We start from the raw sequence: 13,931 nt of genomic DNA on the forward strand, positions 1-13,931 counted from the left end.
AGGGAGCATGAGACTGCTGGAGAAGATGAGGAAAGGCTATCACAAACAGGGTTAGAGACAGACAGCTATTTCCATCTCCTGTCTTGTTTCAGGATGAATTTTCAACCTGAAATGCTCACATATGCAAATGGGAGTCAGCAAACACTTCTGCTCAGAGGTCTAAAATCAAAAGTTTGGGATCAATACATATTTTTAAATCTCATGTTGATTTTAAAATCCTAATAGATTCATTGAAACAATCTCATGAGACTGGCAATACTCATGATGACTTATCCCACTGAATGAGGCTTAGGGCTGAAATTTGCCATGACAGGTGACAGAAACCAGCCCTTTCTCCCACCCCTTTATTTAATCTTCTAATTTATTTAATAAGAAACCCAAGGAAATTGCATATCTGTATTTGATGGGTTCTGAATGTGAGCACAAAGCTTTCTGCGAAGAGAATGGAAGAGAGCTTCTAAAATTACACAGTCTTCTTGATCACAGATCTATATTGGCTATGAGCCAATATAATATAATGGGAAGGCTGCTAGCTCCGTCTTAAACTCCAGTTTCCTATGCTTCATAATCTTAAAATAGAGCATCATGAGAGAGATCTCAGAGGGGTAGTGAGGATCCCTGACTACATACCTCCAGTCCAGAAGATATTTTTGTTGAATTTGGTATACGTAGAAATCTAAAGGAAAGGATTCACTTCAAGCCTGGACGATGTGACAGAATTCTGGTGTCTGACAACTTTGGCTTACTTTTCTCCGTGTTGGGCTGTCTGGGATAGCACCAAGCAATTATTGTTTGGCACTCTCCCTCTGATATCTAGACAAAAGGGCTTTGGAATGTGAGCTGAAAGGTCACCAGTAATGGGCATGCTGCTAAACTGGCCTAGGCACTTCAGTTGGCAGAACTGGAAAAGCCCATCCGAGTTATCTACCCTGGAGACCTCCCCTTCCTGAAAAGGTGAAGTGAAAGAGGGAGCAGATTACTGAAGTCTGTGGCTGAGAACTTCAATTTCAAGCTGAAAAGCAGATTCCTACTCTCTGCGTAGTTATTGCTCTCTCATCTCACCTACTTCCCTGCTTTGGTGTCCTGGCAAAGGTAAAGCACACTTTGATGCTGGGTGACTTTAAAAAAACAAAACAAAACAAAAAAACCCTACAACTGTTCCAACCCTCTGAAAGCAGCCACTTTGCAGACATTTGTGGCACCTTAGAGACTAACCAATTTATTTGAGCATAAGCTTTCGTGAGCTACAGCTCACTTCATTGGATGCATACTGTGGAAAGTGTAGAAGATCTTTTTATACACACAAAGCATGAAAAAATACCTCCCCCCCACCCCACTCTCCTGCTGGTAATAGCTTATCTAAAGTGATCACACTCCTTACAATATGTATGATAATCAAGTTGGGCCATATCCAGCACAAATCCAGGTCCCGTCCCACCCCTCCCCCCTCCCCACACACACATAAACCCAAGCTGTTGGTAATAGCTTATCTAAAGTGATAGCTTTACCAACAGGAGAGTGGGTTTATGGGTGGGGGGGGAAGGAGAGAGAACCTGGATTTGTGCTGGAAATGGCCCAACTTGATTATCATACATATTGTAAGGAGAGTGATCACTTTAGATAAGCTATTACCAGCAGGAGAGTGGGGTGGGGGGAGGTATTTTTTCATGCTTTGTGTGTACAAAAAGATCTTCTACACTTTCCACAGTATGCATCCGAAAAAATGAGCTGTAGCTCACGAAAGCTTATGCTCAAATAAATTGGTTAGTCTCTAAGGTGCCACAAGTACTCCTTTTCTTTTTGCGAATACAGACTAACACGGTTGTTACTCTGAAACCTTTGCAGGCATTTGTTGCAGTTCTCAGTCTTCCCCCTCATGTACTGCAGCAGCTGGCAGGCTCAGTTACTGTCTGGGAAGCACTAAAATGCTCCCTTCCTGTTCTGACTTAGGTGGGCATCAGCATGATTGGAACTAGTGTTCTGTTCAAACCATGCACCATCTGTACCCCCTCCCAAATAAGCAGAGTTCAAGCTACCTACCTGGTCCTGAAGGAGGAAATATTTTTCATATTTTTTTTTATTCACCAGCTTTAGAAGTGGGACTGAAAAGAAACATTCAGGATATCTGAACAAACTCCACATGTACAGTCTCCAGATGTGCTGAGGCTACTGCCCTATCTGAAATCTAAGACCATTACAATGGTTTAGAACTCCCTGTCCAGGCCATATCACATGGTTGGTATCAAAGATGTAAAAGTTATGAGGCTTGATTCTGCTCTCATCCCACTCCTACACTGAAGTTTCTCCACTGTAGTTTCTCCTGTACTATTGATTTACATGATCTAAGAGGGCTGGTTTGCAAAGGAGACTTCCTACCTAAAATGGATCTGAGTATAGTTCTGAGCATTCACATATGCCCAAGTGAAAAATAATACCTTTTTTTAAAGTTCTCTCCCCATGATGGTAACCTAGTGGTGGTTGCTTCATGTATGTTTTTTACCATGGCAACAAAAGGAGCAGTTCAACTCCTAAAGTCCCTAAGGGTAAAAAATGTTCTCTGACTGATTCAGTCATAAAAACCACTGACTGAGTCTCAGTCATGGTCCCCTTTACTAAGATTCATATTGCCTTGAGCAAACATAATTAAAAATCTATTTTAACTCCATTTCCCTCCCTAGTTTAGACTCCCTGTGATTGGCTTTGCATGCCAAATCCCACACTGTAAACACTTCCTTGTGGAAAAACAGGCTGGTCAGGATGTAATATTGGCCCACGGGTCAGAGGCTGTGACAGAGTGCTGAGCAACAGTAGTTGATCCAGCACTCTTGTCACTGTAACTTTAATTAGAGTAGACGTGGTTCAGAAGAGCTGTGCCTACCTGATAGCCCTCCTCAGCCCATCCCCACTTAAGGGGCTAATTAGACCATCAGGCAGAAGGTAGGAAAGAAATGTAAAAGTTCAGAGTCCGAGCCTAGCCTTACAGAGATCTCCCAGGGGAAAGCTCCCTTCCCTTTCCCTCATTGGCTAAGGATTGGGTCCTAGTGTAAATAAGGAGTTGCACAAGTCTGTAAAGGTGTGTGGGGAAGGACAATGTGAAATAAACCACATGAGGTGCTTACCAGAAAATAGCCTCTGAGCTGTTTGTAACTTGAAAAGACAAGAGCAGGACTCTGCCCTGTCACACAGGCATCAAACTAGACTACTAGTGGCTCTTGTCGTTCTTCCTCACCTTTCCCGTGGTCATCTTCAGTTACAGAGATCCAAAATGCTTGCTGGAGGCCTGGAGAAAAGTTTATTCAAATTGCCTTGCTGGACTTCGTGTGATAGAGAAGAAACCTTCTTGCAATGTCTCACTTTTGTCTAGGTTTACTTGCTCTATTAATGCTGGAAACAGATGGTTCAAAGGCAAACTGGGATGCCTCTTTAGGTAACAGGGTAAATAGGCAGTGGGACCGGTGTGAGCTCCCCCTCACTGTGAACAAGTTAGAGCTTCTCATGCTCTAGCAAGAACCAGCTAGCACATTCCCTAATTGTCAGACAGCAGCCCAGATGTGTTTTGTCTAAATAAGCTGGAGGGAATGAGGTCATCATGGATGAGCAATCTGGCTATAAAAATTTTAGAGCTGGGGCAGGGAAAGAAATTTAGTCTGGGAGCGACATTCCACGGCTAGAGAATGTGAAAGAGGATGCCTTGTCCTGGGGCAAGGCCTGTAGGAGGAAGGTTCCCTATTCTCAGTGGTTTTCCTCCAACTCTGCCAGCTTTCTGGGATGACTAAGAAGTAGGCATTATCTCTTGCTTGAGCTTGAACAGCTGTAAAATCACATTTACCCAGTGTTGCCCAGAGGATTCAGGGGGACTGGGGCAAAGCAGTTTCGGAGGCCCCTTCCATTTAAAAAAAGTGCAATACTACAGTATTCTGTGGAGCCCGGGGGCATGGGACAAATTGCCCCACTTGCCCCACCCCCAGATGGCCCTGCATTTACCCACTCCTCTCCATTGGTTAAATATATGTGACATCTCTGTCTGCTTAGTAACATGCATTTATGTCAGAGGAACATTTTTTGTTAGGATGGTTTATTGACAGACGTACAAAACCAAACAGACTCCTAGTTTCAGACTTCTAGGTAAACAGCTTTGCCCACGAGCTCCTATTAATTCCCCAGTAAGAGTCCAGGAAACCTGGGCTTTTAATCCACTTCTCTGAATCTGCTCATTTTCCACTATACTCCTTTCTGCCATCCCTAAACTATGCAGAGGAAAAGCTTTGAATTAATAATAATCTGCTTTAACACCTTGTATTTGAGGATCTCAAAACCTCTTACAGCACAGTGGAGTTGAAAGTATTCAGCACTTTCCAGGAGCAGGACCCCACAGTTCAATTATCAGTTGTCTACACCTATGTAAATCCCAATAGCATGAATGTTTCTTATGGGCACAAAACAAGGTGCTCAGGCTTTTGTGTTGAACAGATGCAGGTAAGGAAGGTTATTTGGATCTGGATTTAGCTTAGGAAAGAGGTAAGGGGTTCTGACTTCAGGCCAAAACAGCACTGTGGGCATTAGAATTTGTCCTTTTCAGGCTTGATCCTTCACTCTTTGACGTTACTGGCAAACCTTTCCTATGACTTCAGTGTTGCAGGTCTGGGGCTATAGATGAGACATCATGTGTTTCATACCCAGGGGAGGACCATCAAGGAAAACCTAACATTACGCTTACAGCCACCAACATCTTACTCCATTCTGGAGCCTGTGGAGTAAGGGAAAATCTCTCTCCTTGTAATTTTGGAAGCCATTCTTTTGAGTAATTATGGGTAATATAGCTGATTATACCCTGGTACTGCTTGCCAACACCATCAATCTTTTGTTCCTAAAGACTGGATGTTATAACTATGATTACAGATAATAATGAGAAACAAAGTAAATACTTATAAGGAGGTTTGCAGAGAAGCTATAAACGTAGTCCAAGAAGTACACTAAGATTCAGATCCTGTGAGTTCCCACAGACCTCCACCTTCAATGAGACTTGACTTCAGTAGCGGGTGAGGATGCTCAGCACCTCTTGGGAGATGCTCAGCACCTGGCAGGATCATATCTGGCAACAATTAGGAGAAATTCTGATTGAGGTTAAAGATAAAATTGAAGGGAGGTAACCAAAGAAATTATATTCAGAAACCAGAGTACAATTATGGCAGTGGTTAAAGTGACTCCTTTAAAATGAGATGTTTAGCACATAATTTACTGTTAGGACTGAAATATCAAATACTTATTTGATATGTACCATTGAGCCTCTAATTCTCGGTTACTGAGGCATGCAAATATACTGTGTCTTCTAATGCTGTGTTCTGTTTGCTGTGCCTTTGAAATCATATTGGCACTATTTTTAGTGTGGTTTTTTTTTCCAAATAAATGCTTTCCGTTTCTTTAATACAGGCCATAATGTGTTTCGCAGGCTTATGGAGAAATTGGCTAAAAATGTCAGCACCTGAATGAAATATTTTTTTGAAAAACATGTATTTTTCCTTTTGGACTGAAGAAGGATTTTTTAAACTTTCCATTATATACGACCATTACTCTTTATTTGCTTTGTTAAAAAAAAAAACATACTTGGTAGTTTCAGCTCTTACTGCACTTCTTCTGGCCCATCTAAGTCTTAAGATGCACCAATTAATATATAATTTAAAACAAGCTTGTCTTATTTTCAGGTATTACACAGGGAAAGCGATTTGTAAACTGGGAGAACAGACATGACTAACTCCAAGTAGCATTACTAATAAAATATCCAAAAATAAACGTATACTAAGTTGTAACACTTCTGTAATAAACTAGATCAAGTACGTAACTGGCTGTGGACAAAATTCAGCCATAATTCTAGACTTTCAGTGACTTGGAGCCAACCAGTGATTTCATAGGACCATAATATTAATAACATTCAAAATGTTTTTCTCTCATGGGGAGAAGAAACTGAAGGGGTGTGGAAGAGGAGAAGAATGATTGGTCATCTATAAAGCCACTATGATTGCTGCTGAAGGTGCATGAGGAATGATTCACGCACCCGCAGACAAAACAGACCTATTGCCTTCTGCCAAACATGACAAATTTGTCATCTGCTAGAAGAATCTTCCTAGCACTTGGGTGATGTGTAGGTTTTAAAGTAGCTTGTCATCATGAGATGTTTTCTGTTCTTTCGACAATGCTGTTGGTGAACTGATGACGACACTTTATAACTCTGTTTTCCACAGGCTTATTATTTCCCCCTTCTCCTGTGCTTTATTACTGTGTAATGGGGTGCATCAGTCCTTCACGGCTAGTGAGGGAAGCTTCTGGGGCCAGCACTATCCCATTTCAGGGGTTTCTGGAAAAGATGCATCTGTGGGACATGGGCTTCGTTAGTACAAGAGGTTTTTGAAGTGGTAATTGAAGATTTGCAGGAGACATGCAGACTGACGGTTAGGGCCCTGTAGACTTCAATCACAATGTAAGATGAGCTGTAACTCTCCTCCACTTCCTTCAGTGTGATGGAGTTTCTGGTAACAGTAGTGCTCTGGCAGCCACGTGCAGTCCCAAGGTAGGCAAGGCATTCTGGCAGAAGGGACTGTATAAATTCTGTCACCCCTCCCAAAGAGGTAGGGGGAAGCTGCAGGAACTGAGAAGCCTCTCCTGCAAAAAAGGAGCAACCAGCCCCCACACACTGTTGTCTAGTTCCTTTCCCTGTAGGAAAGGACTGAGATGGACCTCTGAGTGAGTATGAGTGGGAGAACCATACTAACTACAGAGCATACATTGAAAAGAGAGGCTTTGCATCAGCTCTCTCTGGGGAGGGGCTGTGCTAATATCAGAAACACCAAGGAAAGTCTTTGATGGGGATTTGTAAAAAAAAAACAAAAAAACACTTCTTGTGTATGGCTCTCTAGTTTAGCCTGCAACATATCCTTTGACTTTTTTTTTATAAAAGGGGAAAAAGTGGGTAAAGGATCAGTAACTCACTTTATATACCTCTGTAAGCAGAGTCCCAGGGGAACCACACTGAGGCTACTAAATTAGAGCAAACTGCAAAGAATGGGGCACACAATCCCCAAAGCTGGTGGATATTCCAATAGGATATTCCAATTTACCAAGCCAGCACAAAACAGCTTCTATAATACCTTCCTGGTTACCCAAAAGTCAAGAACGCAGTTCCCTTAGAGCAGTGGTTCCCAAACTAGAGGCACTGCTTGTTCAGGGAAAGCCCCTGGCAGGCCGGGCTAGTTTGTTTACCTGCCACGTCTGCAGGTTTGGCCGATCACAGCTCCCACTGGCTGCCGTTTGCCGCTCTAGGCCAATGGGGGCTGCGGGAAGGGCAGGAGGATCCTGTTATGGTCCTGCAGGAGAGGGAAAGGAACAGAGCTTGGCCTGAATGTTTGACATTTGAGTTCTAAATATCACTAGTGACGTTTGTGCAAAACACTTAAAAAAAAAAAAGTCTTACACCTGCAATCCTGGGAACTGGCACTCTGGTTGAGTGGAAGGCTTTGAACCGCTAAGAGAAATTCTTTCACCCAACTGCACAGTTACTGTTACAACAGTTGCAAAGACCCCCCCTCTTGCTGCCTTTGCCCCACATATCCCTGGAGGACAATTTCTGGAGGATCCTCATAATGACTGGTTCTCACATTGCATCCTCTCTTTTGCTATGGTCCTAAACCCTCTCGTGTGTGGCTGCTTGTGGCATCCTATAGAACAAGGCTTGATGTGATAAGGTAGTCTGCATCCCTGCATTGCCCCTCTCCAGTCTGATGCCTTTGCACAGCAGAACTGCATTGGTTCTGATGTATGAACGACTCTCCACAGTGCAGAGGAAGGGGAGGAATTTCCCTCCAAAAGGAAGAGGGGAAAGGGAATGTTTTAAGTATAAAAGCGTCTTTAAGGGTCAATAAAATGTCAAGGGAGCGGGTACCATGTAATTTTATACTAAAATTGTGTAGTCTAGAAAAAACAAGAAATGATCATTGGCAGGGCCAAATCTCAACAACGGTCTCTGTTAATGCCAATTCAGGGACATGGCTCCCATTATTTTTGTCTTTTGGGGTTCCTTGCCATGCCTTAAGGGACACCACAACTAAAAATAAGCAAAATAATCACAATTAACTTTCTTTTTTTATTAAGTAAAATAAAACATTAAACAGAACACAAGCAAACAATAGGGACTTCAGTTACAATCTTTGAGAGCTTTTAATAGAGGCTATTCTCCCATTGCTGTAGTAAATCTACCTCCCCGAGATGTGGTACCTAGGTCTGACCTAATGTTTAATTACATTCAAAAATTCATATGCTTGTTTTGTTAATATGTTTGCTGTTGAAGAAAAAAATCCAGAATACATAGCATTGTTTTATTTAACTAAAAAAAGAATTTAAATGTCTGTCTGATGACGTTCTCTTCCTAGTACAGCATGGCAAGAAAATCCTCCAAATATTGATTAACCTGTTGAATTGGAGATAGTTCACTACCCAATGACTTCATAAATATCTGCTTCAATTGAAATAACAAAACAATCATTCATTTTCTGATACAGCTGTAAGACTAATCTGAAAAGTTTTCAAAATAAATCACTTTAAAAATGTATAGTGTATACCTTCCAAAAATGAAACCCACATCTATCTCTGCATTGTGAAAAATATGTATTAAGGTTATAGCAACCAACAAGAATTCACTTTTATGTAGAAATCCATGATTAAATTGAGTCTTCCTGACTAGTGATTTAAATCAAATCCACCCTGGCTCAAAAAGAAAAAATGAGTCTTAAGTCCCTTTGTAAATCCCACCCTTAAGTGCTGCAATGCTCAGCATCGCAGCACCTAACTTTTAGGTCCTTTACTGCCTAGCTGCATTCACACCCCTCAGTGATGTGTCAGCCCTCTCCCCCCCATACAATGCAGGGGAAGAGTTAGGTGTGTAAGAATGGAATTCATAAAAGGCAGCACACTGAGTTGAGAGCCACCCAAATTAGATAGTACGAAAGGGTGTGCCATATCTGCTCTCTAGTTTTACCACCACCATGAACCTTCTGGCCGCAGGCACCTAAACCAATTCAGTCCTTGTTAACGAAGGGTGGAGGAGGAAGTGGTGCACCATTCTCTCTCTTTTAGCCCAGCAGTTAGGGCACTCACCCAGGATGTGGGAAACCTGTGATCAATTTCCCCCAAATGATGTGGAGAAGGGATTTGTAGGGTCTCCCAGGAGGGCCCTAGCTCTGGGATATTCTGGGGCAGGTCTCTCCTGTTCCACTGTGTATAAACAGTTAAATATTCAGGGGGCCAGAGCAAGTGAAGATGAGGCTACAGCTCAAGGAGTAGGGCACTTTGCTGGGAGACCCACATTCCATTTCCTCTGCTCCGAGAAGTGGCAGTTAGGTGCCTAAAATCCCCTGGTGACCCCTGTGCTATCAGTACACCAGAGGGCAATGAAAGCAAGAGGATGATTCTACTCCGGCTTTACTACCAAATATCAGTCCATCAATGCATGTTCGTTCCGTCAGAAAAGATGGACAATGTCGATTATTCTAAATAGCAGCTATAAAATGATGCTTGTCAGATAACAACCCTTTGTGATTATGGCACTGCTTTTCACTTTTATATATGATCTATCTGTATCAGGAAAAAAATTCCTAGAGGGATGATTGCATCAGCATTGTCTTCTTCAAAGAAATATACAATAAAAGGGAGTTGAAGACAGTGTATATCTCACTGCCTATCCCCTAGATGGACAGCAATGCTTTGCAGAAACAAGATAAAACCCAAAGCTGCAAGCCATTAATTAAATATAATATTGGCATCCTACAGGCACCTACTCCGAAGCACACACTGTTCAGCTGGATGATAAGACAACACATTATTAGATACAAGACTTCTTCACATGACACTTAAGAGGCCTCTGAAATAGCGCAGATCAGTGCCTCTGGCAGAGTGCTAGGCACGGCAACTTGCACTCCCGGCAGCCACAGCTAGGACACTAGACTTAGCAGCAGGCAACGTAGCAGGATAATTACCCCCTCCGACCCAGACCCACGGTGCTAGGCTCCCTTGCACCCGTGGAGGTTTTGGCCTAGTGTCTCCCCTTCCCCATGATCGCCCTGCTCAGCTCCTGGGCTCCGCCTGACCCCGCGGGGCACTGCAGGGGCAGCGGCCTCGCTTTGCGAACGGGCACGTGCGGAGGCTTCCCACCCGCTGGCTGGAGGCCGGGCCGCTTCTGCTGTCCCGCAGGCTCCGGAGCCGGCTCTGCCGCGGCCCGATCCCCGCGCACGGGCCGGCCCGAGCCGCAGCCGCCTCCCGCCCCCGAGCCAGCGCCGCTCCCGCAGCCAATAGCGGGGATGCTGCAGGAGGAGCAGCCGCGGCTCCCATCTCCGCCCCGGGGGTCTGCCGGCGGCCCGGATCCTCCCACTGCCGCTAAGCTCATAAAGCCCCCGCCCGCCCTGGGGCGGCCCTTTGCCTATTGCCCTGAGCGGAGGAGGAGACGGGCGGCCCACTGCTGCAGCGGCTGGAGGCGGAGAGCTCGCGAGGGGGGCTTCGGTGCCCCCTCCCCGGCAGCGCCCCCTTCTCCGCGGCGCCCGGCGCCTCCCGTGGCGCGGGGGGGCGTGACCGGCTGCGGCGGGGCAAACGGGAGCTGCTGGCGGCGCGTCCCACTGGAGGGGCGAAGATGGCGCTGAACGGCAGCAGGCAGCCCCCCAGCCTCCTCTTCCTGCTGGCTCTGGTTCTCCCGCTAGCGCCGCCAAGCCGGGCAGCGGACACAGCGCTGCCCCCCATCCCCGCAGGTGAGTGAGGGGGGCGGGAGGCCGCTCCAGCCCCTCTTCGTGCGCTCCGGGAGGGCTCAGGGCTCATTCATTCATGACCGGCCCCGCTGCAAGAGACACGGGGAAATTGCCCGCCCGGCTGGGCTGCCGCAGGCTCGCCAGGTCCCTTCCGACTCGCGGTGAATTCTCGGCGCTTGGGGGTGTTGCAGCGAGAGGCGAACTGGAAGTTGGAAAGTTAGTTGCCCCTCCCCCGGTGGTGGCTGGATGACGATGATTTATAGGTAGCTGTGGTTTGGTGAGACGTTGAAAACTCTCCGATGGTTCTCTCAGCTTGGCGCTGCTCAGCCCCGTTGTTGAAATGCTCTCCAAGAGCATCGCCAGCTCTGGCTTTGGGCTTGTGCGTTTCAGCGGAATTGGTTGCTCGTGTGTTCTGTTTACTCCCCAGTGCAAGATCCGTCTGAAAGATCAACCTCCTCCAGGCTCTTGGGTGACTTGCCCTAGGTGACCGCTTTATGCTGAAACAGGGAACTTTTTTTTTTAAAAAAAAATGGAAATGTTTTTAGACCTCCGAAACAGTTTTATTTGGAGGAGGGAATAGCTCTTTCTTCATGGTGCATGAATATCTACTGATCATGAAAATCCTGCTGGGGAGGAACTATTCAAAGATCTCCCAGTTTTTGAATAGCAAGTGGATAAATAGAGGGTCATAATGTATTTAGCAAACAGTAAGGCAAACCACACAAATATAGACATACACTGGCTGAAAAGCTAATGTCCAAAGCCAGGATCTTCCCCCATGGGGGAAGAGATTTGCCCCTGTCTTCCCCTTTCCCTGTTAAGTAATCAGTCATAGAATCATAGAATATCAGAGTTGGAAGAGACCTCAGGAGGTCATCTAGTCCAACCCTCTGCTCAAAGCAGGACCAATCCCCAATTTTTGCCCCAGATCCCTAAATGGCCCCCTCAGGGATTGAACTCAGAACCCTGGGTTTAGCAGGCCAGTGCTCAAACCACCAGTTCTCCTTCCTCTCCCCCATGAATAGCCTGAGATTCCTGACAAGGTGTTGATGGGCCACATACTTCTTAGCTCCTGGAAGAGCAGATGGTGCCACTCACTGATGACCCAACTTAGTAACTTACATCCAGTGAAGCTACACTACTTTGTTTCTTCATAAGAGTTTTCTCCTAGCGGAACACATTGGAAGGCTGAGCTCCCTCCCTTTCGCTCCAAAGCTTGTTCACGTTCTGCCGCTTGAATCTTGTAATGTTCCAAGAAGCTAGACGGCAGCAAGAAATTCAATCCTTAGTGTTTCAGAGTAGCAGCCATGTTAGTCTGTATCCGCCAAAAGAAAAGGAGTTAGTCTCCAAGGCACCACAAGTACTCCTTTTCTTTTTGCGAATCCTTTGTGAGTAAAACAATAGCAAAAAGAACTTATGCCCAAAACCGGTTGAAAAAGGGGTTGGAAGCGTCTGTCAAAATACTGCCTGTGCTTCCAGGGAGTCGCTTGTTACAGGTTTGCTGTAATTTTGAACCTCTCACTGGATTCTTGCATGGGAAAGGTATCCTATCCTGCTAGATGGATTTCACATGGTGATAAAAATAGGTAGAGTCTTGACAAGTTCAAAGCAATAATAAGGTTATTTTAGTGCCTGGTTTAATTCTCTCAGTATGCAGAAGAAAAGTTTTTAGGGAGTGAGTCTTGTAAATCTCACCCCGTTTGATGAGACTGTATCGGGTAAGGTTGTTGGGAGCTTGAGTAATAACTAATGTAACAAAATCTTGTGTTGACCTATACCAGACTGTAGACCTGTGAACCTGCTCGTCTGTAGCTTCCTTATATGGACAGTGCTGGCCTTGTTAGCTTGCGATTCTGGCTTTAGTCCTGTTAGTGATTTCCTACAAAGCTGCTCTGTGCACAGTTTATTGCAGTCTGTCAGAGGCTCTGTGTGTGTGTGTGTGTGTGTGTGCACACGCACTGACACTGCTGTTTTTATATTAGTCAGCAGTGTGTGTCAATTTACAGCAAACTGCTTGCATTTCATTCCATTCCAAGTACACTTCCTATAAAAGCACCTTTTCAAACTGTAATATGTGTCTATTTTATTAACTGAGATAAATAAGTGTTTCAGGGTGGGTGTTAGAGGTAGGATCTCAAGATTTAACGGATAGTTAGTGTTGTACTATGATCTAACAGGTTTCAGAGTAGCAGCCGTGTTAGTCTGTATTTGCAAAAAGAAAAGGAGGACTTGTGGCACCTTAGAGACTAACCAATTTATTTGAGCATAAGCTTTCGTGAGCTACAGCTCACTTCATCGGATGCATTCAGTGGAAAATACAGGGATGAGATTTATATACACACAGAACATGAAAAAATGGGTGTTGTCATACACACTGTAAGGAGAGTGATCACTTAAGATGAGCTATTACCAGCAGGAGAGCGGGGCAAGGGGAGAAAACCCTTTGTAGTGATCATCAAGGTGGGTCATTCCATCAGTTAACAGGAACGTCTGAGGAACGGGGGGTGGGGGGGAATAAATATGGGGAAATAGTTTTACTTTGTGTAATGACCCATCCACTCCCAGTCTCTATTCAAGTCTAAGTTAATTGTATCCAGTTTGCAAGTTAATTCCAATTCAACAGTCTCTCGTTGGAGTCTGTTTTTGAAGTCTTTTTGTTGTAATATTGCGACTTTTAGGTCTGTAAGCGAGTGACCAGAGATATTGAAGTGTTCTCCAACTGGTTTATGAATGTTATAATTCTTGACATCTGATTTGTGTCTGTTTATTCTTTTACGTAGACACTGTCCAGTTTGACCAATGTACATGGCAGAGGGGCATTGCTGGCACATGATGGCATATATCACATTGGTAGATGTGCAGGTGAACGAGCCTCTGATAGTGTGGCTGATGTGATTAGGCCCTATGATGGTGTCCCCTGAATAGATATGTGGACAAAATTGGCAACGGGCTTTGTTGCAAGGATAGGTTCCTGGGTTAGTGGTTGTGGTGTGTAGTTGCTGGTGAGTATTTGCTTCAGGTTGGGGGGCTGTCTGTAGGCAAGGACTGGCCTGTCTCCCAAGATTTGTGAGAGTGATGGGTCATCCTTCAGGATAGGTTGTAGATCCCTGATGATGCAATCCACTGAATGCATCCGATGAAGTGAGCTGT

The 13,931-nt window shown here is 44.8% G+C and overlaps 1 protein-coding gene across 7 annotated transcripts in view; it reads left to right on the forward strand.

Moving 5' to 3' along the window:
- The first annotated feature begins 10,345 nt into the window (after positions 1 to 10,345).
- PLOD2 (procollagen-lysine,2-oxoglutarate 5-dioxygenase 2) overlaps positions 10,346 to 13,931 on the forward strand; it is a 75,034-nt gene continuing 71,448 nt past the window's right edge. For 2 of the 7 annotated variants that reach the window (XR_012160783.1, XM_073359748.1), the window contains exon 1: positions 10,352 to 10,784. Coding sequence is in view for 6 of the 7 variants with exons in the window: in XM_073359748.1 (XP_073215849.1) it covers positions 10,670 to 10,784 (115 nt within the window). In the remaining variant the exon portion in view is untranslated. Of the gene's footprint in view, positions 10,785 to 13,931 lie in introns of all 7 variants that reach the window. The other 5 variants (XM_073359749.1, XM_073359746.1, XM_073359747.1 and 2 more) reach the window with 5 other exon arrangements.

Source organism: Lepidochelys kempii, chromosome 9 (genome assembly GCF_965140265.1).
Source record: "Lepidochelys kempii isolate rLepKem1 chromosome 9, rLepKem1.hap2, whole genome shotgun sequence".
NCBI lineage: Eukaryota > Metazoa > Chordata > Testudines > Cheloniidae > Lepidochelys > Lepidochelys kempii.